This window comes from Neolamprologus multifasciatus, chromosome 7, assembly GCF_963576455.1.
Source record: "Neolamprologus multifasciatus chromosome 7, fNeoMul1.2, whole genome shotgun sequence".
In the NCBI taxonomy this organism is placed as follows: domain Eukaryota; kingdom Metazoa; phylum Chordata; class Actinopteri; order Cichliformes; family Cichlidae; genus Neolamprologus; species Neolamprologus multifasciatus.
Window position 1 is genome coordinate 3,378,907 of NC_140445.1, and position 27,625 is coordinate 3,406,531.

The window sequence follows — 27,625 nt, forward strand, 5'->3', positions numbered from 1 at the left end:
CTGCGATGACAAAGTGTGTGCTTGCAAAAGAGCAGCGGAGGATTTAATACATTAACCTCACTTCTCCTGAGATGAATCCCTCCTTTGTTCTTGTTCCCGTGAAACATGGTCGGACAATAAAGTTAAAGCCTGGACAAGTGCAGACAGGGAGAGCATGGCGGTGTGCGGTTTAGTGACTCTGTTGGCAGGTGGCAAAGCTTTTATCTGGTTTGTGGCTTTGTGTGTCGTGTTTCTGGTTCTTTCTGCTGGTTGCTACAAATGCTGGTGATTACAAAGCTTAGGGTTTCTTTTTCTTTTATTAGATCCGCTAGCAACCGGCTGTGTCTCCAAAACACAAGAAAGCAGTTTATTCTTAAAGAAGCAGTACAGTTTTGGGATGCGACGATTTTAAGTTTCCGTTAGAGTTGCATTGGATTGGTTTCATCCAAATGAAAGTGAAGTGTACACAGCTGCAGTTCCTCTAATGGCCACTTGAGGTTTTCTCCAAAAGTGAGTCAGTTTTCACAGACTACCTGTTAAAAGGCCAAACTTTACAGCAGAAATACAAAAAATAAATCTGGCTGTAACTAATGCATTTAGATTTCTTGCAGCTCTAACAGCTGTCTGCTTGGTCTTGCCTCTGTCTGACCTTGTGACCTTTTTTCCGATGGCTGATCTGCCCATCGTCGCTTTTCTTTTTCATTTTTCTTCCAAAAATATCGAATGACCACATAAGGTGAAAGCTGGGATGGCTCCAGCCTCCCCGCTACCCTAGGTTGGATAAGCGGTTAAGAAAACTGAAGAATGGATGCACAGATATTTATTATGGAAGGAAAAAGTGGAAATGCCAATATCATTGCACGCCACACACCACAAGAGCGAAGAAATAAACGTTTTGATAAAAACCTTCATGAAGCACATCTGCTGCTCTGTTTACTGTAACCATGTTCCCTCTTGTTTATTTGTGTAATCTGTCGATCACACTGACCTCAAGGGCTGGAGGGCGCTCTGTCGGCCGTTATCTGAGGACGGGTTCAGGGAAGCGGCGTGCTCGGTCATGCCTGTGGTGTCAGTTTACAGAAGAGCAACACAAGACTGGAGAAAAACCTGTTTGATTCCTGCTGAGGTAGAACAAGTGCGCTGTGCTTGTTTTAATTGTCTGGAGAAGCAAAACTACCCTGACAGAGTGCAGAGCAACTCCAAGCTGTGAGCCAGGTTTAGGCGCCGACATCTCTGCTCTGCAGCAATGATTAAACATTGCAAATGATTTGATTTTGATGACACAAATCACGAGAAGGAGGAAGTAAAGCAAACTGTAATCCCGGTATTTTAGAAACACTCTGATGGAGATTAATCATTTAGCCCGAATCAGCCTGAGCAGCTGCCAGGTATGACAGAATCCCACAGTGCAGACTGCAGAAAGGAAACGTAATGAGAGGACGGCGTGGTGAGTTTCACTCAAACAGTCTGCTGGGTCAAAGCTCGGCAGTTTTCAACACCCAAACTGCTGACAGCAGCAAATCAAGCAGAGCCAGGTTTTATGTGCCAACTGTGCTCCACTTTAGGGCTCACATAGGATTATTGAATAGTTCTTTGGCATTTGTAGGTCATTTTGGTTTATACTTGCCACAAGATATTACGCGCAGGTATTGCGCTGACAGTTTCCAAATTTTCCTCGGAAACATTCCACCTGTTGGAGTTGGAAAGTCATATTATTAAGTTTAATTCTGCCGTCTTGATGATTTTCATGACCCATCCATCCACCCCAACCTCCTTTCCTCCCATAATAATGACTACAGCCACTTTTTTTATAAAAAATAATAATTCAAAAGTCATTTTGTGTGATTCACAGTTCAAAATAATCCTTGCCCATATTGTACTGGGCCTCGGTCCAGCCAGTCAGTTTGTCCTCCATCTAAAATGAGCTGTTTTAGCTCCTCCTCTTTTTAAGGCCACCATTTCTCTGTCCCTGGCACAAAAGATGACATTCCCATTCTTAATCCAAACCCAACCTAATCCCAATCTGGGATACTTGGCCCTTTATTGCACAGGAAACATCGAATCTTTGAAAAGTACCTAAGATGTGTGTGCTGATTCATATCTCCTGAACCAGCGTGCTGATGAACTCTGCTCTTATCAGCTCTGATATGTCTTCCTCCCTCAGTTTTTCATCCTTCCTGTAGGCAGGGAGTAGCAAAAGGAAATGAAAGAATGGAAAGGGGTGGAGAGGCCCGAGCATAGATGGATGTGGGTCAGCAGGGGTTTTGCTGAGGTGGCCCAGAAACGAATAGTCTGTGTTGAAATGGAGAAAGCGAGGGGAAGCAGCGTTTGCTTTCAATGGTCATTGTGTCAGGACGGTTTATTCGATGTCAGGATGACAGACGTATATTAGTATACATCTTAGTATATTAATACATCAATGTGGAGTATAAAACACTTCAAAGCTATGAGCTGAGCCATCAGTGTGACCACATGCCACGTCAGAGACACGATCATTCATCTGAAGGACTTGTACTAAATGCTTTTGGTGTCCACCCACCCTTGAGGAAATGATCTGTGAAAAGGTCAACCAGCCAGTTTCCAACCATGCTTTTTAGAGAGTGGGAAACACATTATTCAAGTGACCTCGTTGAGGGTGAGGAGATCTGCAGATTTTGTTGTTTCTTTGCAGTTTGCAGTTTGCACCCATCCCAGTGAGCTCTGTTCCACATTTAATTTAAGTCCCGAGGCTTGCACCAACATCCTCCTACTTCAATACCTACAGAAATTAAATGACCAACTTTGCACACTTCAGTTGCAAAGACTTAAAGCCAGAGTAGAGGAAATCTGAAGTGTTGAAGCTTCTCAGTTGGCAGGAGATTAACATAAAGAAAACACCGAACCCAAAGCTGATCTTCATTCTGAACAGACTTTTATTCCCAGTAAACTACAGCTGGAAACAAAGACTTTGTTGATATAGACGAAATCTCTGAGATCTCAGGAAGAAGGACGAGTCAAAGGAGGTGACAACGCAGCTTAGACCAAACTGTGCCAAAAATAAGTCTTATCTGTAAATATCAGAGATCATGCAGCCGGTTCTCCTGCATCAATCCATTGTTTTGAAGAAAAGATGAGGGCGGAGGAGCAGATGGAGCCTTGGAGCCGTTAGCAATCTATTAGTGACACAGAAGCCAAATGTGAGCTTAGTAACTCGACACCTGAGCTCACGCAACTGTTAGTCCTCCAGATGCCTCTTCTGGGAAAGAAGCTGGATAAACACAAGACTCTCACCAATATACTTTATAATTCAAAAAAATTAAAAAAAATGCTTTCAGCTATTTATCTAGAAACTTGGACAAGAGTAAAAAGACACTTTATTTAAGCCCTTCAGTCTAAATTAGAAAAATCTACAGTTCTATCAAATCTGATGTCAAAGCAATGAAATGTAATATATGATCCATTCATTAACAACACAAAGTGCCGCTGAGAAAATGGACATGCTTGTTGCCAAAAACAATGACTAATCAGGCAGATAGTTAAACGATGGTTAATCAGACACTGCAGGTATGAGCCTGGAGAGGTAGCGAGGGCAGAAGTCACAGGTAACCACCGTTCTGCTCGTGTTTCAACCTCTATGGTAGGGATGCAACCATACCAATTTTTTCAAACCGATACGATATCGATACTTGGATCTGAGTACTTGCCGATACAGAGTACAAAAACTGATACGTCTACCCCACACACACACACACACACACACACACACACACACACACAAATGCAATGAATTGGAAGACAGGTTTTATTTTATTCTCTGCCGATAAAAAATAATATCTTAATAAAAATGACCACAAAAAGATTTCAAGTGAAAAATAAGCACTTCTGTTAAATTATTGCAGAGTCTCCACATTGTAATTTAACAAAATATCACTGAACTATTGGCACTGTCTCGAGCTTTCAGAATAATAAATAAACACTTCTGTTTGGAATAAAATAAATACAAATTAGGTTTGAGAATAAAATAAACTTTTCAATTGTTGCAGAGTGTCCATATTGTAAACAAACTAACAAAATAACGAAAGTATTCGGCATTGACGAACAAACTCCTCATCTGCCCGTGGATCATCAGTCCACTGTGCCGTTAAACCAACGACTGACATCGCGCACACACTGCTCGTCTTTACCTCTTCAGAAAGTTTTGCCACCATTATCTCCCTGATTTTCCACGACCGGCATTGGCTGGTCATCCAGAGCGATAAAATGAGTCAGAGCCTCTGTTATTTAAACTGCCCGTGGATTTTCTCTTGACATTTTTCATCGCTTTTCCAAAACCTGAGTTAAAGTTGGCTGTTCCACACTGCTGACATTTTGTTTAGCCTAGCTACAGCAGCCTCCAGTTTCTCTTTTTTTATCTGGAGCAGCCAGTCTCACTCGCCTAACCCTGTGCCTGTTTAGCGCGGGATGTCCCCCTAGTGGCCAATCTAAAAAACTACAACAGGAATGACAAGCCACCCTCTGACTAATGAAATAAGTTGGTATCGGTTAACTTTTACGAGTATGAGTACACACACATTTTACAGTATCGGCCCCGATACCCGATACCAGTATCGGTGCATCCCTTTTTTTTTTTTTTTTTTTTTTTCCCAAATCATTTCACTCACTTTATATTAACTTTTCTTTAGGTGTTAATTTGTTTACTTTGCTTCATTTTGTTATTCGTTATCCTGTATGACCAGTGAGCTCATTTTTCTCTGCAAGCTGATTTGCAAATTGCTTCTTTTAATTGAAACCAACATATCTAGTTTTTTTTTTCATTGTTGACCACCAAGTAAACAAAGAAAACGTTGCACTTTTTTTTTCTTAAGTTGCCGTTTCCTGTGTGAGGCGAGGTGCTGTCTTTAAATCTCCCGACATTGGTGTAAATCAAAGCGTTGTTGCAAAGAGTGCTCGCGTCTGTCTTCTGATAAATAAAGATCAACTGTGTTTGTAATAAATACTGTGATCTCATGTCGACATGAAGCGTAGCACGACTGTGTTTATCTGACGCGCAAACAGACGACGGTGTTTCTCATCCGAGGCCCGGCAGATGATGTTCTGGCCTCAGAGGCTCGCTGTTCAGGAAGAGAGACGACTGTGAGTCAGGAATCTGGGTCATGTGTGATACATGATGAAGGTTGTGACGTTTCCCAACCTCCTCTGTTGAAAGAAGTACGCCATGTGGAGCAATACCACATGGAAAAGTACTAATTATTCCCCCAAAATAAAGTTACTGCAGTAATTACTGCTGGAAAAATTCACGTCTTTTGATCTGACACATTAATAAGACTGAAAAATACAGGCAGTATTTTTGATTACTGAAGTACAAAACTGGTGTAAACATTTCAGACTGTATGTTAGGGGGAAAAGCCAGACTCGTTTTTTTGTTTCGGTCTTTGCTCCCCGCTCATGTTGTTCTGTAAATATGCTGTTTAGGGATGAATAAAATAATAGGAAATATGATAAAGTCCCAAAGATCATGACATGGTTGGCAATGGAACGTGTTCAAACCTGCCTGCACTCTTAGTGAAATGGAGTCCTCCTTTCTTTCCAGGCTGACGGCCCAGAGGAGCATCGAGGATGCCGAGGAGGTGGAGAGGGAGCGTCGTCGGAGAGCTCGAGAGTCTTTATGCCGGAGGAACAGCGGCTCGGCGCCCGGAGAGTCATCGCTGGACGGCGAGATGCCGCCAGAGGAGAACACGTGAGTACAGAAAATATTGCAGAGGCCCTTCAGCTTCCTTTTAAAATATAAAGAATGTGATCTCTGGTTATGGTGTTTGTACGAAAAGCAGCCTTTTTCCGAGTAGGACATCTGGAACATGCTGGTGGGTTTTAGTTGCTGTTTTGGAATATTTGCCTCAATTGCTTATTTTTTCTTTCTTTAAACAGTTTGAAACACGTGACTTCTTGCTTATAAGCAGCTCTGGCTCTTAAAGAAGCATGAGTAATGTCTATCTGTATCTTTTTTTTCTATTTAGTGAAGTCTCGTTCTGAAGCTTCTAGCTGAATGTTGTCATCACTGAAACCAGACGCAATGAGATAGATCTGACTGTGATACTGAGACACACTCTTTCAATACTTGCGAAGGCCCGCACGAAATCACACCCTGCTTTATTTTTTCCTATTTGACTCTAATGGGTGACGTAATGTTCAAAATTTACATCATGTTGTCGCTGGTAAGACTTAAAATTCATGATTTAAGACTGCACAGGAAACGCTTAATAAACTGAAGGGACATTGTTCCCCATAGAACTTTTTTGCAGTTTGTTTAGCCACTCAGCAGTCACCTCCTGCTGGCCCTCAGAGAAAAATGGATGTTTAAAGCACTTTCTCACTGTGTTATGTTAAAGACACACATGGGCCTTCATCACGGAGCTGCAAACTGAGCTTTCAGCATTGCAACAACATGACTGACTGAATATTATGCAGATGAGTTGGTGATCTTTTCCCCATATAGTGCTGGGCTTCAACAATTATTCAAGACCTGCTCAAGAAACAGTATAATTACATCTGCGACCTGCCCTGCACTAAGCTCCGTTAGGTTTTATTCAAAGTTACGGAACCACTGGCGTTCTAGCCATAGTCATCTCGTAGATGAACCCTGGTATCAGGATTTAATTTTAACAAATACAAAATAAAAGTCTGAAGCTTGAGTCCGTAGATTTCAGTGGATATCTAGATATCTAATTCCATTTTAAGGCCTGAATTTGCTTCGTCTGGCTATGTTCTCCCTCTAAATCATGGAAGTAGGAGGAATCTAAATATGGTGGAATTCCTTCTCCATGCAGTCATGAGAACCCAGGAAGCTACTAAGTGCAAACATTATTCATTCACTCATCTCATGTCCAATGACTTCCTGAACAAGCTGCTGACTGTGTCTGCATGTTTTGTTTATCTTTAATTTCCTGATGATGCAGTTAAAAGATTTTGTCATCACGTTTCCCAGTCATGAACCGCAAAGTTCAGCCTGTTTCTGCAGCGGTTACGCTCCCCCCGGCCTGCCTGGCTGCTTTACAGGGGTTCACGGACGTCTGGTTACATAAAACAAATGTTTCCACTGGGAAATGCCACAAACAACCTCTTCCATCCTGTCGTATTGACATGAAGACCAACACGCAGCTGCCTTCTCATTACACAACCGCCAAAGAATGTTTACTACAAAGCCTCCATGTCGGAGCTCGTGGTCTCTCAGCTGACTTTTAATTTCAGGCTCTTAATTATAGCTTGCATCTTCAACACCTTTTCCTTCATCACGTCACAGGCTCAGCTGGATTCAGGCTGCGGTGACTCAATATGAGGTAGCTCCACTGCTGTGGTTTGTAATTGAAAGGTGTTCTGTGAGATGCAGGTGATGTAATGCTGGTTTAAAATCTTCTTTCACCGCAAGATCAGTGAGCTCAGAAGCGCTGACAGATTTTGAGCTTGTGAATGTTGGTTGAAGCAGATGCTGCTTTTTATCATTTACTGGATCTACAGTGACTCCGTTTCTGATTCCACCAGCCTCTCTCTGTGGCTCTAAGCATCAAGCCCATTGGTTTCCACTGAAGAAAAATGATCAGAAACAACTCAAATATATCCTTTTTATTCAAAAAGATGTGAAAATTCTAAGTCTGCAGATACGTTTTCAGACTGATGTACATTAGCTATATGTTTTAGTGCGCTGATACAAGGCACCGACCTTCAGGGCAGAAAAATGAAGCCACTGTGGAAGCTGCAGTTCCTCTAACGTCCACTTTAGACTCTAAGAGTAAGTCAGTCCCCATAGACTCCCATGTTAAAGAGTCCAAAGTTACAGAAGGATTAGCCCTGTTTACTGCCTGCTCTGCACATGATTTCCCTCCTTAATATCAGTATGCTTTCTTTTCTGATTCTTTTGTATACTGCTGAGGCTTAAAGTAGGGGTGTAGCCACATAGCTAATAGCTAATGACCAGAGTAGGGCTGGGCGATATGGCCTAAAATTCATATCGCGATATAATTTGAAGCATGTGCGGTAATGATATATATCACGATATATTCTTTTCTTCTGTATAACGTATTTTCCACACTATAAGGCACACTTAAAATCCTTTAATTTTCTCAAAACTCGAGAGTGTGCATTATGTATAAATTCTGGTTGTGCTTACTGACCTCGAACCGATTTCTGGGTGCAGAAATCTGTTAAAAAGTGTTTTAGTACAACTTTGGTAAGCCACACTGCTTGATGGATTGTCAGAGCATTACGGCTGCCGTAGTGAGGAGCTTCACTGAGTAATCTGGGTCCTAAACTCCGTCAGCTTCAGGTCCCAAAGTCAAACGAACACAGAGTTAAAAACGGTCTAAATTCTGTCATCTTTAATTAAATCATCAACGTTGCTGCTTTATCGGGTGTAACAATTAAGTTTTACATCCATGCATCCATGAAAACAGAAGTTATTAAATTTAACGGAGTTAGAAGTTAACAGGACGTTAGCTCGCTAGCTTCCACCTAAACATGACATACCATGTTCTGACTGAGAGATTTTTGAAACTAATTCAAACGTACAGCTCCGCTACCACTTCCAACATAAATGAAGACAGAAAACTAAACAGCAGTGGCGTTTGCAGGGTTACTGAAGTTGGACTACCTGGTTTATAATGTTGTGCTACGTGATTGCTAGCGACACAGCTATGTTAGCATAACATTAGCACAGTGAAGCTGGAGGTTGAACGCCAACTTTTTTTCCACTCGATAAAAGTTAACGTGAGGGATTCTGGTGGTCAGGGACAAATGCAATCGCATAGCAGGATGCTATACACGGGCCAAACTTCAGTCAGGAGAACAACTGAGATTATTCATCCACAATACGAGGTTAGTCATTAATATACTGCAACAACATGGGAACAGAACAGCTGCGAGAGAATTCAACATTAATGAATCAATGTTACGGAAGTGGAGGAAGCGCAGTTTTTGGCTTTCCCCATATTTCAAAATTGCTTCATCTCTTTGCTATGACTCTCGGCATAATTTGGAGATTATAATGGTTTTAGCTGCTGCGATGCTTTCGACCAAAACAGGCGCAGCTTGATGACATCATCAACATGCACTATCGCGATAGAGTCAAAATCTCTATCGTTGGCCAAATTTATATCGTTTTTATCGTATATCGTTTATATCGCCCACTCCTAGACCAGAGCCATTAGCTATGGGTTTTTTTGGCTATAAATGGCATCAATCAATTGCTTTGGTCACACTGGGGAGGTCCAATCTTTTATATACAATCTGTAATTCATTAAATACAATTTAATTCATATTTATTAGTTAAACATCAGCTCTGTCGATCATCTAATAATATTTTGTCCACTCTGTTAACATTGATGAGAAGAAATATTCTGAGCACTTGCAAATTCATTGCTGTCCAAAACTGATTAGGCGGGATGAGTGACGACTCGCTTTTAGAGCCGGCCTCGAGTAGCCGTTAACTGCACTTACCTTCATTCAGAGGGAACAGTACCATTTTTCATAAAATGCAGTAAATCAGGAGAGGTCATTGAGCGTGACCGAGTGCTGCCTATTAGGACTCGATGACTTCGTGTTGGACGTCTTCATTCTGAAGTAGAAACTTTGCTGTTTGTTTGGACAGATTAGTTTCTGAGAGCTCAGGCAGAGGCTCCCACCACACAGTTGGGGCCCCACTGACCAGAATGTCTTAATCATCTGGGGAATGCTGAGTGAATTCCTTTCTGCCAGCTCCCAAAGACACGAAGCACACTTATTAGTTTAATCAGCAGGATTGAGTGGGAGATCTTCTGACTGTTGAATAAGTGTTCAGGGCTAAGTCCATTTAGACAAAACATAACTGGCGCTCCATAATAATTAACGCCTAAATTGAAGTTCAAATATTTCATAGTAGAATATGAGATCGTATATAGCATGTTCCATGCTGATTTCCTCCTGTGGCTGTTCGATGTGTGCAGAGGGAAGCAGGCAGCGAGGACCTCACACCTTTGTGTGAGCAGCTGCAGATCTGACAGATATTCTAGACTGGAAATGTGGAGTAGCTTCAGCATTAAAGTGCACCCACTTGTGTTTTAAAATCAGACTTTTATGGAATGAGATGATCTCAACCCCGTGTTTCAGAGATGGGCAGTAACGCGTTGCTTGTAATGCGTTACTGTATTCCGATTACTTTTTTCAAGTAACGAGTAAAGTAAGGGATTACTATTGCAAAAACGGTAATTAGATTACCGTTACTTTCCCGTAGGAACGCTGCGTTACTGCGTTACTAAAACTGTGATTTTTTTTTTTTTTTTTTTTTTTTGCAAGAATGTCTCATGACAGTGACGTAAGCGAGTGCGACGTTCGTGACAACAGCTGTGTGCAGATCAACAATGGATCATATATCGAGTGCAGAGAGAGTATGAGCGTGCAGCGTTTAAAGCGTGGAAGTACTGACCTTACTTTGAGTTTGATTCCATAAAAAGTAACAAAAACATTAGTGTCCGTTGTGGGAAGAAAACTTCTTTTTACAGCGAAAAAAAACCCTAAACTTCCAAACAAGCACCGAGTAGCTACGACGTAATGGGAAATTTACAGAGAAACTCTGTGATTCTTCCACTGACCGCTGCAGCACACCTGCACCAGGGTAACCCTCCGCCTACCCCACTCCTGCTTTACAGGTGAAAATAGAGCAACATGACCGCTAGTCTTTGACTTTATTTATTTTCTGCTGTGTTTTACTTGCATCTATTTGAAAGACTGAGTGTAAACACACAAAAATAATTATTTTATTTTATGTGCTGGAATGTGCAGAAAATAGGTTTAAATATTAAACTAATTTCTTCCAGTCAGAGAATGTTGCATATAATTTAATTTTTGCTTGATGCATAAAGTTAAAAGATTAAAACAAGTTTTAAAAAGAGACTTTTCCATTTGATTACATTTTGTATGATGGATTATGTAGAAAAAGTAGAATTGGGCTGAAAGATCTATCACTTTATCACCTATTCAGGTTGTAAATCGTGTTTTTAAAAAGTAACTAAGTAACTAAGTAATTAATTACTTTTGAAAACAAGTAATCAGTAAAGTAACGGGATTACTTTTTTGGGGAAGTAATCAGTAATTAGTTACTGATTACTTTTTTTCAAGTAACTTGACCAACACTGGTCCCTGAGAAGAAAAGGATTCGTGCATTATTCAGGAATTTTTTTCAATGGTGCATTAAGGTCTGAATTATATTGTAGGATGGTATTGCAGTAACCTGTCCTTTTAATTCAAAACGAGCTAAAAATAATGCATGTGTCAATGTGGTTGCAGTAAGCTGGTGTTCTCTTTGGTCTAAGGTTAATGTTACTGTCATACCAGCGAAAACAGTGATTGAAGACGGCTGCACGGCTGACGTTATTGCAACAACTTGCAGTGAACTTGCACGTTGTTTTTGAAGTGGTTGCTTAAAAAACTGGGACCACGTCTGTGACACTCGTGATCAGCGTCTGTCTGCAAAGCGACAGAAAAAGGCAAAATCGGCCTGCTATCAGTTTGCGATTGAACAGGGTCAAGTTGGCATCTGCATGCAATTTGTTTGTGGCTCTACGGCCATTAACTGTAATAAATTGGCACAAATCCCAAATCTGTTTTCTTTGTCGTCTAGACCAGCGGTCTTCAACCTTTTTTGCGCCACGGACCGGCCTTTAAGGTGTCGTGGATAAATACAACAAAATAAAACTAGTACCGGTACCGAAAAAAGAAGATTTATTCATAACACACGTGAAAAGACCCAGGAAAACCGAGTTAACAATATAAACGATAACAAAATAACGCTGAAAACCGATAAAACCCTGAAAACTATACATTTCACACCTGAGCCTCAACTCTCGCGGCCCGGTACCAAACGAGTTAGGGACCGGTACCGGTCCGAGGCCCGGGGGTTGGGGACCGCTAGTCTAGACAGAATTCCCTAGATATGAAACAGAAATTCATAAATTGATGTAGTTGCTGCAAGTTTGACTCGCATAGGTACTCACCTTGTTTTTATATAGGAATATGAGTAGAATACAAACAGTTGAGTTGCGTCTCCTGCTGTATAAGAGCTGTGTTTGTCGTGCATTACAGACTCACTCAGATTGATTGCAACATGACTGCAATCTGTGTTTATAAATTAGTCTGCAATTATTCACAAAGATTCACTAATCTGAGAGTGACTGCAGTCAGATTTAGATTTGAGTAGCAATGAAATGGACTGAATGGACAATTGTTTTTGATTAAACAGTCATTCGCTGCTGTTGAATGTCAAACAATTTCATTGCTTATAACCTGAGAACTAAATATCAAACCTGATGTGTAGCCTTAACGACAGCAGCTCGACCTCCCTGCGATAAATTCATCAAAACCACCCAGGACAAATTGGGAACATTATTAAAGTGTGTGTGTTTATGGTCAGCTTCCACTCCCTGTTTTCAGTGGTCATGGTTTCAGCTCTGGTAGGCCTGTAATGGCACTGTGATTACAGAAGCTGGCAAGTGGAAGAATGTATTACTCCAATCAGTTTAATCTGAGCTCATCATAGACATGACAGACCAATCAGCTTATTATATTTTTAGGTCTTGTAGGAAATGTTGTCTTTTTTGCTTGTGGTGATCTGTCCTCTAATGATATGGTGGTCTGCCAACTGCTTCCCAAAATATTTTACTGAAGGACACTTAATGTGATGGATTACCTCTGATGAGTGACTGTTATCTTTGTATCCTGCATTTTTTTGGCTAGGATGATTTCCATGCATTCGGTGCAGTGGGTTTATTCCCAGTCAAGATGATTCCCAGACTAATGCCATCCTGTAGCAAGTCGAAACTTGTGTTCAACAAAGCTCTGCAGACCTTGTTGCTAAAATCACTTAATGCCTTTTGATTGACTGAAACCGAGCTCTGCTCCTTACGTCAGAAACAGGACTTTCAAGATTAATGCTGCATTTGTACACTTGTTGTTTTTCAAAATGAACGTATTGGAACGTGAAAGTAGACGTTTTCCACCACGCATTCATTTATTTCCAGACTAGAAATCTACAGGGACTATTTTCCCCACCATGGCGACATCCTGCACCTGATTTTTCTTCTTCTTTTTTAGGGGGAGTTGTCTCCAGATTTAATTTAAAGATATTCTTGTTGCGTCGTTATTTTCTTTCAATTTTAATAGAGCGGTGTACAAAGCAGGGGTTGAGCTATTGAAGTATCAAACTTGTATTCCCTGTTTTGAGGTTTGACATAAATTGTGGAATCGAGCAACCTGAGGAACTTCAGCCAAGTTCCCGGCTGGGAACTAATCAGCTAGTTTGTTGACTTAGCTGCTGAGTAATGGAAAAACAGAGACCACAGAGTAGCAAATCTGATAGATTTAACTGACTTAATGGGCACTTTATCCATAATAACACGGTTTAAGCAAAGCGTTGCTCAGTTTGTCTCACGCTGTGTTGTATTTTATTATAATACACATCACACTGAAAGCCTGAGTACTAGGATGCAAATGGGATATGTCAGATGGTTGGAATTTTGTTAAACACGTTTAGGATCTCATGATCTTGCCTGTCCTGACTCTTTTTCCATCTCTTCTCTCCATAGGTATGGCAGCAGCCTGAAGCCAAATGGTTCTCAGTCTCTGGAGGAGGACGAAGGCTTCAGCGACTGGACCCAACGCAGAGAGAGGCGAAGGCAACAGCGCCTGCAGGAGCTCAGCCAGGGAGGATATGAAGACGAGTACGAAGAGGAAGACAGGATAAAAAAAGCTGCGCCCATAAAGAGCACGAAGGCCTCCATCACTTCTCTCCAACTCCAGAGGCAGGAGCAGGAAGACAGAGACAGGGTGGAGATGGAGAGGAGGAAGGAGTGCGAAGAAGAAATGATTCGAGCTGAGAGAGCGAGGAGGGAGAAAGAGAGGGAGGAGGAACTAAGGAAGAAGGGTGAGCTGATCTCGAGGAGGAGCGAGGAGAGTCAAAGGCCACATCCAGAGGTAGGACTTCATACTGGAAAACTGAGTTTTCTGTGGAAGTGTCATAAATAAAAATATTCAACATTAGTCTAGATAAATATTTTACTTATTCAAATATCAAGTTATTGATAGATGGTAAAGACGGTTCATATAAGGTCTAAAATCATATTAGAACAGTCTGAGTCTCAAATGATTCAAGAAAAGAGTTGATGTGTTCAAAAAGATTTGAAGCAAACTTCAGCGTATATATTATTACATGCATTTAAAAATCTATTTTGTTCGATCTTAACAGGTGGAGAAAAGAAAAGAAGTCAAAATCTCCTACACATCCAAGGTTTTTCTTCACCAAGAGCCAAAACACACCAACTCAAACGGCAACGCAGCCAATGAGGAAGTGACATCATTTATCACCAAAACAAAGAGATCCACCATGTGTGTAACAAGTTTTGTTTGCTGTATTATTATGTACCTTATGTAGCTTTAAAAGCTTTAAAAGCCAAAGCAGAAGTAAATCATTTCTTGAGACAACACAAAAAACCTACAAATATCAAGTTGACATTTTCCAGAATCCCAAAAGTACTTTAAAGACTTTGGATAAAAAATATTTGGATCTTATTTCAGATCCACAGCCAGGGCGTAAATCAAAGCCTGTTATATCCTATACAGTAGTGCTGTGTGTAGCAGAGCTGCTGAACCAGAGGAGTCGGAGGCCATCCTGGAGACAGAGCAACGTCTGGAGAAGATCCGGCGGAGCCTCCAGGAGAAGGAGAGCCAGGAGATGGAGCAGCTGAGACAACGACAGGCTGAGGCTGAGCAAGAGCTGGAGGAGCTGAAGAGAAGGAGGGAGGAAAGGCGACAGGTCCGACAGGAAGAGGAACGTCGGAGGGAGGAGGAGGAGCAGCAGCGGCTGGCCAAAGAAGAGGTGACCATGCCTCAATAAAAGCGCAGTATCTGAAATGCACAGAGATATATACACAACTGCAGGAGGGGGGTTGGGAATTTGGGAAATGACGCTCAGCTTCAAGTAAAACATTTTTATTTGGGCTTTAAATGTAATGCAAGCTTCAGATTTTTTCTTCATATTTTAAGAGCTGGTAATAAAAAAAATCTACTAGCCTGTGAACGTCAGATTTCTACGGAGCCCCGCAGGGGACACGGGAGAAAAAAACCATTAAGACGGACTTTTGCGAGATCTCACAAAACTAACTCGGGATCTAGATCTCGCAAAACAAACTCGGGATCTCGCAAAACTTTTGCGAGATCTCGCAAAAGTTTTAGCTGCATTCTTCCCATTAGCTCGAAGCTAACGGGAGGTCTCGACCTCCCGTTAGCTTCGAGCTAATGGGAGGTTGAGACCTACTACAGCCGGGAGGAACACCGCTTTCCCGGCACATTGTGCCTCGACCGCCCGGTCGGCTTCGAGCCAGCGTCCGAAGAATGCGGCTAAAACGTTTGCGAGATCTCGCAAAAATCCCGAGTTAGTTTTGCGAGATCTCGCAAAACTTTTGCGAGATCTTGCAAAAGTCCGTCTTAATTTTTTTTCTCCCATGTCCCCTGCGGGGCTCCGTAGATTTCTTTTTTTTAAGAAAGTTACAAAGATCATCTTTGTGGTCTTATCCATGTTTATCATATCAGTGAGGATGTAAAATGTGAAAGAAGAATGCAGCATGCCAAATGTCTAAAATTCATAACCAAATTCTTAATATATCAGGGATGTACAGTGGGAACATCTTTAGCTTATTATGGAGTTATCACGGCCTTGCCTAAAAGTAACTAATTCAGCTTCAAAAGTAAAACAATGGCTACTTAGTCTCTAGTATTAGTGGCTGTTAGATCTATATGGCTTTGGGGCTGAAGAGTGTTTTTAATCCGACTCCCAGGAGGAGAGAAGACGCATGAAGGAAGAAATCGAGAGGAGGAGGATGGAGGCAGCAGAGAGGATGAAGAACCTGAGTACGTCCAGTGTCGATGAAGACGAGATGTTCAGTCCCTTCAGCCCAAAAGTTTCCACACAGAGGGTAAAGAGCGTGCACCGGCTTCTAACGTTGGTTATAAAATCTCTCTGTTGGTAACTGCTTCTTCTTTTGTTTGACTGTTTCATTTTTCTAACTTAGAGACTGGTCAGCAACCATCTGGCTACAACCGGTCGCTATGGAACAATGCGTATTCCCCAACTGGTTGGTGATTGTTAGTTTGAAAATGGTCACAAAGAGACACACGGTTCTGCACTGAAGGCCTCCTTAGAATTGCTTTGGTTTTTAACATATTGGCTGCAGTTTGCATAGAAGATAAAGACTTACTTGCCTGCTCAGAGAGTAGTTTTAAGTCTGAAGAGTGCGACAAAAAAAAGGTGTTACTCTTTTACTTTCATTGCAAACATTCTCTATCTCTTGTTGGCGTCACGCTAAATGCCGAGTGTTTGCAGACAAGTCAGCATCTTTCATGCAAACTACAGGTAACTGTAGAAATCTGCTAGCAAACCACAAGCAGGGCCTTGGTGCAGCACCCTCAGTGTGACAGCAAGAACATGCAGCAACCACCGGTGGGTTGGGTAATGCGTATTTTTCCCCTAGTGATCAGGTGTGCCAGAGGGTTACCACCTGGTCTCTAGGCCTAAACAACATTTCTGATTGAGTAACTTGGTCATCAAACCCTAATGTATCGAAAGCTGGTTGTATTTACTTGTTAATTAATCCTATTTCAATTCAATTCAATTTTATTTATATAGCGCCAAATCACAACAAAAGTCGCCTCAAGGCGCTTCATAGATACAGAGAAAAACCCAACAATCATATGACCCCCTATGAGCAGCACTTTGGCGACAGTGGGAAGGAAAAACTCCCTTTTAACAGGAAGAAACCTCCAGCAGAACCAGGCTCAGGGAGGGGCGGGGCCATCTGCTGTGATTGGTTGGGATGAGAGAAAGAAGACAGGATAAAGACATGCTGTGGAAGAGAGACAGAGGTTAATAACAGATATGATTCAATACAGAGAGGTCTGTTAACACATAGTGAGTGAGAAAGGTGACTGGAAAGGAAAAACTCAATGCATCATGGGAATCCCCCGGCAGCCTACGTCTATTGCAGCATAACTAAGGGAGGATTCAGGGTCACCTGGTCCAGCCCTAACTATATGCTTTAGCAAAAAGGAAAGTTTGAAGCCTAATCTTGAAAGTAGAGATAGTGTCTGTCTCCTGAATCCAAACTGGAAGCTGGTTCCACAGAAGAGGGGCCTGAAAACTGAAGGCTCTGCCTCCCATTCTACTTTTAAATACTCTAGGAACAACAAGTAGGCCTGCAGAGCGAGAGCGAAGTGCTCTAATAGGGTGATATGGTACTACAAGGTCATTAAGATAAGATGGGGCCTGATTATTTATATATATTATATTTGCAAACAAGTCAAGTTCAAACAAAAGTTTTGAGCCACAGGTGGGTGGACTTGTGTCCTCACAGGCAGAGCTATGTGCCTGAGATGATCATGAATGGCAGTCAGATCCAATATTCAAACAGACGCTGCAGCACTGAGCATTTAGATCAGTCTGAACCTGAGCTTGTGGTTCACAGTGAATTCACATATGTGGATATAAAATGGATATATGAGAGAAAAAACATCAAAAGTTCACTTAAGAACAAACTGGCACAGCCATGAATGCTGTCAGAATTTAATCTTACCTGTTCAGGTCAGCAAGAGCTATCATGTGAGCAGATAAAGAGGAATTTGAAAAAGAAAAGTTTGATTGTTTCGGGTGATCCGTCCTTCCGTCTAGCGCATTACTGTAATGTTGATTTAACAAAATGCAGCCTACTGTTTGACCTGTTGGGTTAAAAAAACAAGTAACTCAGTGACTGATCGCTGTGTGTTATCTTCCCAGCAGATGGGTTCAGTCTCAGCTTGTAAGTTGCATGTGTGTGTACCTCTGTGTGTGTGATTGCAAAGCCACTTCAGCCTGGCTGCACCAGGAACAGCACGCAGTGTTGTCCTCGATCTCACTGCCACTCGAAATGTTTCACTGTTTGAGCTTGATGAACTGTGTGAACTGTAAATGCCTATGTGTGTGTTTTCAGCACATTGCGGTCGTTTATGGAGCCCTTTCAGTCCAGGAAGACATTTCTTTTCTTATTTAAAAAAAAAATCTGGTTCATAAAGATTAAGAAACCAAACCCTGTTTGGGACTTTGGGGTTCTGTATTTGGATTTTTGATGAGTGGCTCGTCCACATGCATGACACTGTGTGCATGTTGGCATGTCTTCTTTTTTTGCTTCTTATATTCCTGAATTTATGTGAACATGAACTGATTCAAACAAACCAAATGTTTAAGGACACACAGAAAAAAATGAATCCAAATAGCAAAAGAGACATTTACAATAATGGGTAAAAACTTATGAGATTAAGTGAAATCCTCAGGTTTATTTTCTCAGTTAAAGTGGTGTTAATGGCACCACGCAAGTACAACACCAAGATTAAAATTGTTAAAATCTGACATTGTGACTTTTTCCGCACAGAACTCAAATCTAGCCATGCTTCACATCAGACAGGCTTCACCTCTACCTTAAATATTGTCATTTATGTCCAGTGTTTGATGCATTTTGCTGCATGTTGGAAGCACATTTTATGGCTTTTTACCAGAAGAAATTATGCAGTGTCATTTTTTTAAATTTAATTTCAAACAACAGGCTTTCACACACACAACACTATAACTATATATAAAACAGTAACTCAGAGGTCAGAGATACACTGCTCCTGTCCTAACAATCGGACCCCTGAGTGCGGATTAAAAAAACAGCAAAATTGTCCAGGTCAGCTGGATGAGCTCTGCTGACAGATGGTACCAGTGCTGGTGTCCATCTAGGGTCAGTTTCATTTACTTAGACTGGGGAAACAAGCATTACCAGTAAGAACACTGAATAATGCAGGCCCTTTGAGCCTGTACACTAAAAGAAAATCGTCACCTCCCACAGCAGATCTTTTACTCTGTGTGGGCCTTTTGCTGGAAATGTTTGGGGATAAATAAAAAGAACATGGTCTGAAAATCAATCCAGAATAATGCAGAGGGATGATTTTCCCCTTGAATTCAAGTTTTCTTTACAGTATAACACATTTTCTCAGTTGTTGCTCTTCATCCTTAACCCAGTGACTCTGTCAGTTTTATTGTAGGTGTATGTCCTTAGGGTAATGTAACACGCTGTATAAATTTATATTGTAAAAAGCCACATTTTTCCATCATCCTCTGACTCTCTGACGACTCGTGCCGTTTGATGAAGGCCAGCCACCTCAGCGCTGTTTGTCTGGGACTGGGAGGTCCAAGGCCAAACCCAGAGCTGAGCTTTAATTAACACATTCATGAACTGCAGCAGTGACACGGAGAGAAACGTGTTCATCCGAAAAGAAAAACAAAAGGCGTCATACGTCTTCTTCTGTTTCAGATCACAGAGAGAACGGAGTCCCTGAACCGCTCACTGAAGAAAAGGTGAGGATCTTCATCAGTATCCTGATCAGATTTACATATGCATTATTTCACCAAATAGAAATATTAAACCTATTAAATGGATGGAAGTAGTGAGTGTGATATGACACTCTGGACTCTGCAATGTCAGTTCTTTGGCTCCTTTTTGTTTGTTTTTTGTGGGTAGAAACAGAAAATGCCACAGTGACGCCAATCTACACATTTTAGCCTCTTCACCCAAGGGATTGCACTTTAGGGAAGTTTGCATCTGCAATGGTTGCATCTTTATATAATCCTTTGTACCTCAGTTGTTTTTGGCATTCCCAACATACTCCATGCTCTCACAGTTCTGCATAGTCAGCAATGTCCTGCTAGAAGCCTGAGACAGTCTGACAGGTAGACAAAGAGCACAGCTTGATCTCAAAGTTTCTACTGAGTCAATCAGGTCAACTGAGTGTTATCTGAAGGCTACCTTAATGGAAGGATACAAGTCAAAGAACTGTGGCCTTTATGTACAAATGAGCTAATCTTGAATGTAGCTTCAGTTTGAATGTTGTTCACAATCTTCCAGATCAAAGAAAAATGCAGATTTTTTTATCCAAGCATCTGAATAGTGGAGGAGCATGTGATATTCAACTGTATCCACAGAGGGGCAAATTCAGATGTTATCAGAGAAAATACGTGTCTACATATTTTAACTGAGTTATTTTTTTCTGACTAGCTATGCTAAAGCTAAGCAAGTTACAGTGATAGGAACTGGAAGCAGGGATGTGAGGTATTTCCACTGATAAACTTGAAGTAGTAGCTAATCCTTTTGACGCAAGTGACCTGCTTCTTTTTTCAGTTTTTTGGCTGCTGGTTAACTCTCCAGCGTCTGAACGTAAACCCTGATGAAAAGGGTTGGACGTGACCTCTCCACCTCTCTCAGTGCATCGCCTTTCCTAAGCCGTGATTTATGGCTCCTCTTAACTCTGTCCAGATGCAGGCGGCTGTGTTTTCTCTCGTGGTTAGTGAGGTATGGTGGCTCCAGGCAGTCTGCAGCAGGATATTATCAGCTCTGAGGAGCTCTGAGCAGGAGGAACGTTTCTGTGAGGATGCTTTAATTTACAGACAACTGTGTTCAGAAGAGGTGTGATGGCATCAGGCAGCTCAACCTTTGACTCCCACAGTGTTAATGCCTGCAGAGTACTCGTGAACTGTAAATTGCTGAAGTTAAAATACATAGTTAATTACATGAAGCAAGAAACTTACAGGCTGGGCAGAGGTGGTACAGAAAATGAGAGGTGTAACTGAGTGTGTGGGTGCTCATTTAAATTTAGTCTGCGATTAAAGCAATTGGAGGAGGTGAAACGTCTTCCACACCCTCTCATTCATACAAAGAAGTAAAATGATGGATTTTGACCAGTTTACAGAGTAGCTGGACTTAAACGGTTGTGGCAGCAAAGAATGGGAGTCCCGATGAAATAAGAGCACATCATCTGCATAAAGGAGAATATTATGTTTGGTATTAGAAGTTTACTATCTTTATTATTGCACATAGCAGTTTTATGAATAGTGCATAGTAGGGCTGCCACGATTAGTCGACTAGTCACGATTAAGTCGACTATTAAAATCGTTGACGACTGATTTAATAGTCGACGCGTCGTTTGAAACTTTGTAAGATCACAAAAGACGCAGGAATGAGTAGTAGGATTTAAGAGTGTAATAACGGACTGAAACAGAAGATGGCAGCACTGCATGTACAAGGATGCCAGCTGCCGTTAAACCCCAAAGAAGAAGAAGCAGCCCAGCTCAGTTTCCAACAATGGCGGCAGCTATTTAGTTTTAATATTACTCTAATTATTCTTTCTGGGTCACAAAATAAACTTTTAACATATTTTCAGGCGAGAATGTAGCTGTGTAAACCTCAAATATCTGTTCAGTTTATCAAGACACCACATATTTTCAAAAGTGCTCCGACGTTTTCGGAGACGTCTGTTAGCCACTAGCTCGATAGTTAGCCGGGGGCTAGGCTCAGAAAATGTTATGTACGCAAACGCGCGTTGCAGCTTCTTATCTGGTGCGCGTCTTTTATTTTGACAGCGAATGCGCACATGCGGACCACTTATCTGCAGCCCTGCTCATATCCAACCGATTAAATTGTTTTCTCAACCCAAATTTCTCAAGTGCTGCAAATAGGAATTCGCAGTTGACTTTTTCAAATATTTCTTTCCTGCATTAAGTTGAATCGTTTACGAGTGCTGATGAGTGTCTGCCGTTAATGAAACATGTCTGGTCTGGATGGATGAATGCCAGAGGGACTTTTTCTAAGCAGGAGCTTTGCTCATGTGTGATCACTGCAGTATTGACAGGAGGGAGGATTCCTGGAGGTAGCCATACATTTTTTGATCATCCTCATAAATTAAGTCTGGGACATCTTGTGTCACGGCCAGAGGTGTATAAGTTCATAAAAAACCTCTGTAAAGGATTTGTACTTGTTTATTACTACATTTGTGTAGTGGTTTTAGTGCTACAGACATGTGGTTTACTACAACTGAAAGTTTGAATTTAACATTTATTAACAGGTAGAAACTTTCCCTCCTTAAACTTTATTGCAGAAGTTAAAACTAACTGACGGCTTCCAGCTATGACAACCTCAGCAGCAGCCTCTGATGTTTGCTCAGCTGCATGACATCATCAGGTCAAACCTCCTTTTAAAAGCGGGTGTTGCCCCATGATGGCGCCTCAGACATGTCAAAGTCAAAGATTCAGATGATAAATGAGTTTTTCCCTCCTGCCATGAAAGAATGATGTCAGAGCTCTTATCTGAAGCCGGGGAAAGCCAAAAAATAGGGAGGAGGATCTGCTGGATCTGCAAAGACCACAAGACAAAAACATTTCAGACAGACTTTAATTTAATCAACCGCAAATCCAGCTTTGACTCAGTTTCTGGAGCCAACGTGAGTTTGTCTGACCCAACGTTTTTGATCTTGATTATAGTGTGAACATGGAAATCTGGGAAGTTGTAAAAATGTAGACACAGACAGACACAAACTTTATTTTGCAAATGCCTGGGAGGTTCTAAAATCATCAGGTGAACCATGAGGCCAAACCTGAGAGCCACACGTTTTGAACTGACAATATAAAGCAATCACAGGTTTAAATTTAAACGTCATATTTCAGCTTAATGAAATCCTGCATTCTCAGACTGGACTGGAGCTGTCACAGTAATAGATTTTCACAGACCATAACTTTGGTTTAAGTGTGTGTTGTCTTTTTTGGCCAATTTATTCAAATCAAATGTGTGCGCTGAGAGAGTACAGGAAGAGAAAAAAAATAATTAACTGCATTATTGACACCCCCAATATCCCATTTTTCAATATATTGATTACATTGATGCCCATCACGGGAGCGCTTTGATCTAAACATACCGGTAATAAAAAATTAGCACCACCAAGTGTTAGGACGTGGTCCGAGTCCGGAAACAATGGCATGGCGACTCCGGAATGGGAAGGAGTTTCTGCCCTTCCTAATCAAATAAAAGAGTTCAAGTATTTCAGGGACTTGTTCACAATTGAGGAAACTCCTCCTGGGTGAGATCTGTTCAAATGGGAGGAGAGCTCCAGTTAAACCCGCAGATTATATCTCTCCTATTGCTTGGGAATATCTTGGTGTGGCCCAGAAGAGCTGGAAGAGTTGGCCATGGAGTTTGTGCCCCCCTGTGACCCGGATAATCAGCAGCAGACGATACATGAATGACAGGATCATAAAAATAAAGTTTAGAGTTGAAACATTTAAATTGTTTATTTTAAATTTAAGGGAGCAATCTATTAAAATGAATGTGACGCAGACTCCGAGTCTCTGGTTTTAATTTCCTGCTGCTTTGTGTGACTCAGTAACAGCTTCAAGAAGACGCAGCCTCTCCTCCTGACATCCAAGATCGACGACAAGCTGGAGCAGTACGCCCACGCTGTGGAGGTCAGCGCACACACGTCCATTGTCCATGACTCTTTAATATTTTATTGATTTTCAAGATTTACCGTCTTTTTCACTTGCTTGTTAAGACCCCACAGACTCTCCTCGTGTTCACATGAAACCTCCACTCGTGTTTCTGGGAGACGTGACGTAACCATATTCAGTCATGACTTGCACAAAGACGCATGCAGACAGAGGGAGCATTGATGAAGCTAATGAATGATTTCATCAGCCCCCCCTCCTGCCCACAGATATCTATCACAGCCTGTTGGTCTCATTCATATCTGCCTCGCTGCAGTGTTCATTACAGGCACGGCCTCACAACAGACTGACAATTATCCTTTCAGTTGGTTAAGCGTGAGGATGGCACAAAAATAAAAAGTCACTGAGATAATTTCGGTACAATACGTGGAAAGCATTGACTCATCAGGGATAATGTTTGTGCACTAGTTGCTTCCTTCCTCTGATTTGAATTTTCTGCAAACCCTCGGGTGTTTTCTGCAGCGAGACGCGCGTGATGTTTGCTCCGCTGCAGGTTTGAACCTTTGCACTCACATTGTTTGGACTCAGCTGGGGGCAGCAGCAGCTGCTCTGACCTTTTTTGTGCAGCGGCCACAAACCTCAGCAGCACCTGGGCGATTACATCACCCGCACATATTTTCAATTGTGCGTGTAAAACGGATGCATGACAGGAAAACGTGGTGATCCCAGCTTTTTATTTTTATCTTTCCATTCCTCGTTTTCCTTTTCACCTCAGGTGGTTCCCATGCTGATTTATAGTCTGCAGCACAAAAACAGGTTTAACAAAAGCACATAAATTAAAGGTGTGCAGGAGAGAGAATATTCTCACCATAAATCTTTTAGATTGAGATTACACCACATAAATCTGCCTAAACTATGTCATTTATATAAACCACAATTTGAACGCAATTAGATGTATATTGTGTTTTCAGCACAATAGCAAAGAAACATAGCATACCAGCTTATGCTAGCAAACTTTTTTTAACAAATACACCCTCTTTGAAATAAATTCTAAGGTTTTAAATATCAGGTCGTGATAATAAGATAAGATGTCAATAAGATGATGTTCATCCTTCAGCCTTGGATGCTGCCACTTGTTGCTAACCGTGAGGTTTGTCTTTGTGCAGAACTCTCAGGAGGCTCGGGCAGTGAAGGCATCACTGAATGACCTGCCTCAATCACCTGAGGTTGTCGCTTCCAAGAAGAACCTGTTTGAGGCTGGAGAGGCCTGGAGCCAGAGTCCCAGCAAGGGAGCCACCTGCAAGGTGAGAGGAAACAATCTAACAGGGTACATTTAGATTTCTGCTTTGTGTTACATTCATGTAAATGCATGTAAAGCTACGATCTGTGGTATGTAGTTAAAGCAGAGCCAGTTTGACCTAAAAGGAACTTTTCTTGGTCATTTTAATAGGTAATCACAAGCTTTTTAGGGGGTTTAAGGATGACCATAAAGTTGCTAGCATCACATTAAAACACTGCACTTTAGAACCAAATGCCTTTTGCTTCACCCGATCATGCTGTTCGTCTGCATGTGCTTGTGGAAGATCATTATTGAAATTTTTACCCATTTAAAGCCTTATGTTTGTCCGACCTAACGGCTAAAACCTCACGTGTTTATTTAAAGTCTGGCAAACAGATCCATCCTCACCTGTTTCATATGTTCTGTTTTACGGGAATTCTTTGATGTGAACGGTCAAACAGGCGCTTGTTAGTGAAACAGAGAGCGGTTATTATGGGCTAAAAATAATTTGTCCAAGCTTCGATTTTTCTCAGCAGGTCATGAAGAGAAAAGTGAAGAACCAAATTAAGGGAGATATATTTATTTATCAAACACAAATTATGGACATTACAAAGGAGTTTTCATCGAATTTATTCTGCAGGTCCAGCACTGACTGCAATTTAATTACACCAATTAAACATTTTATATCTTAAAAAGAAGCAAAATTATTGCTAAAGTGAATTGAATTGTCATTTTTAATTTTTATACTATATTTTTAATATGTATAATAATCACATTTAATTTTATCCACCCAAGGAAATTAAAAATATATATTTTTTACTTTAATTTTATATTTTAATAAGTCTAATACATTAACAATTTCATAAATTATACATTATTATCCACCCAAGGAAATTAAAAATTAAATTAAATTAAATTAAAAATATATTTTTTTACTTTAATTTTATATCTAAAAAAGTCTAATACATTAACAATTTCATAAATGAAAGAAAATTAATGTATTTTTAAAAAGTGTAATCTATTAAAAATAATACTTTAAAAATGTAAACAGGCCATAATTTAAAACTTTTGTATTTTACTTAATTTTTCATCTCTTTTCTTCGTATTTTCTTATCATCATCATTAGTATTTAAATATATTGCTGTATTGAAGGTTTATTATGCCTCTCCCTTTGAGGCCAGGACGCTGTTATCCAGCTAAATGAACCTAGTTTGCTTTAATGAAAGTGTGGAACAACTGAATAAACAAAGTTAAATACTCAACTAAACATCTGAGTTTAGCTGAAGATGAAAGTGAAACATTGTATCCTGTTTGTGCTTCACCAATCAGGACACTGAGGGTCTGAAGGTGGGCGTGGCCAATCTGATCAATCAGTGGGTGAAAGGCCCCTCAGACGGCAGCAGACAGCTGAGCAGCAGACCCGCTGTAAGTCACATTCACTCCAACAAGAGTGGTTTCAGATGTTAATGGTGCAGTTTTGTTTGGCATTCACAGGCAGCGGGATTGTCCTTTAAGCTGTTTTTTATGTATTCAAAGGAAATCTGTGTGTGCGCGGTTTTAATGAAGAGAGCAGCTGCACTAAACTCGCCTCTCCTGTGTAATAGCTGAGCTCACAGTGATGCGTTCAGGTGCAGTTTGCGATGTGAGGTTTCCCTCTAGTGGCAGCGTCAGAGATAACTCTATATAACAGGATTACTCCATTTCCTTTATCCTAAAAATGTCAAATAAATCAGGAAATTCCATAAACAATTCAATATTTAGAAACGACTAAGAAAAAAGCAATAAAAGTATGTCTTTTCCTTTTTTATGTAAGTGGAATGCAAATCAAGAACAGCTAGATTTATTCAGTCTATGCACCAGATTTCATGGAAGACTGAGCCATGTTTTTTTTTAAAAACAAAACAGGATCTGAGACCCGGAGATGTGATGCAGAAGAAGAACATGTGGGAGGTCATCGGAGACTCGTTGGGGAGACCCGGACAAAACATGAAGGTATAAACATAGAATACAAGCACAGAAGAGTCTTAAATGTAAAGTGAAGCTCAATTAAGAATAATTTGTTTGCATTTACCTCGCTTCTTTTGTTATTGTGCACATCAGAAGTGTTCATTGTTTGGTCTATAAAACACTGGAAAAGGATATTTAATGTAAAAAAGTCCCTTTCACAACTTCACGGTACAGTTATCTGATGCCTGAGTTAGTCAGTTTTCTCATTTTACACTTCAGAGGCCTCCACCACTCTCACCTGGTGGAGAAATCATTTTTAAAAATGTCATCAGTGATGGTGATATGAAAATCTTGACCTGGATTTTCATCTTCAGATTTCTAATCTGTAAAAAATATTCAAAATGAGCTCTCGCTTATCTCCTCAGAGCTCAGCGGCTAATAAAAAGTACAAATTTGTCGTCACTGGACACGGCAAATATGAGAAGATTCCTGTGGACGACGAGAACGAAGGGAAGTTCACCAATGGAGAGTCGGGTAAGATCACAGACAAGGAAGTAAAAGACTAACTAGCTGTCTCTTAAACTGTGTACCACCGTTCCTATATATGATGACACAAAGTCTTCTGAGTAGCACTCTGTTCTTACCCTCAGTGGTCACCATCTTGACTACAGAGCAGAAAGGGAGCCTGTTTTCAGATTGGATTGCTTGGTTCAGTGACTTTCATTAGAGAATTTGCTAGCAGAACAAATTAGTGGCATTTTTGTATTTAATATATGTGCAGTGTGCAGCCCTGGCAGTTTAAAGTTTATTCCACATCAAAGCATCATTAAACTCTAAGCATTGATTCCACTACGATGCCTGAATGTAAGTAAGTATGTAAGCGTGTGAATCAGGGTAAAGGGTAAACTGCTGATCTGTTGTGATGTTCAGATGTGTCTTTCAGCTTGTGATCACTAGGAAGCTGTTTCAGCTGTCTCTTTTCTTCATTCAATCCATTGCATGACTCAAAAATATACTGATGTAATTAGGGATGCAACGATACCAATTTTTTCAAACTGATACGATACCGATACTTGGATCTGAGTACTTGC

The 27,625-nt window shown here is 40.9% G+C and overlaps 1 protein-coding gene across 6 annotated transcripts in view; it reads left to right on the forward strand.

Moving 5' to 3' along the window:
- The window catches only part of lsp1a (lymphocyte specific protein 1 a), a 57,104-nt gene that overhangs the window by 22,121 nt on the left and 7,358 nt on the right, over window positions 1-27,625 (forward strand). For all 6 annotated transcript variants that reach the window (XM_085168750.1, XM_085168749.1, XM_085168753.1 and 3 more), the window contains 11 exons: window positions 5,549-5,695; window positions 13,563-13,950; window positions 14,222-14,361; window positions 14,596-14,851; window positions 15,810-15,947; window positions 19,353-19,396; window positions 23,248-23,329; window positions 24,475-24,612; window positions 25,917-26,012; window positions 26,493-26,579; window positions 26,960-27,068. In XM_085168750.1, coding sequence (XP_085024876.1) covers window positions 5,549-5,695; window positions 13,563-13,950; window positions 14,222-14,361; window positions 14,596-14,851; window positions 15,810-15,947; window positions 19,353-19,396; window positions 23,248-23,329; window positions 24,475-24,612; window positions 25,917-26,012; window positions 26,493-26,579; window positions 26,960-27,068 — 1,625 coding nt within the window. The remainder of the gene's footprint in view (window positions 1-5,548; window positions 5,696-13,562; window positions 13,951-14,221; window positions 14,362-14,595; window positions 14,852-15,809; window positions 15,948-19,352; window positions 19,397-23,247; window positions 23,330-24,474; window positions 24,613-25,916; window positions 26,013-26,492; window positions 26,580-26,959; window positions 27,069-27,625) is intronic.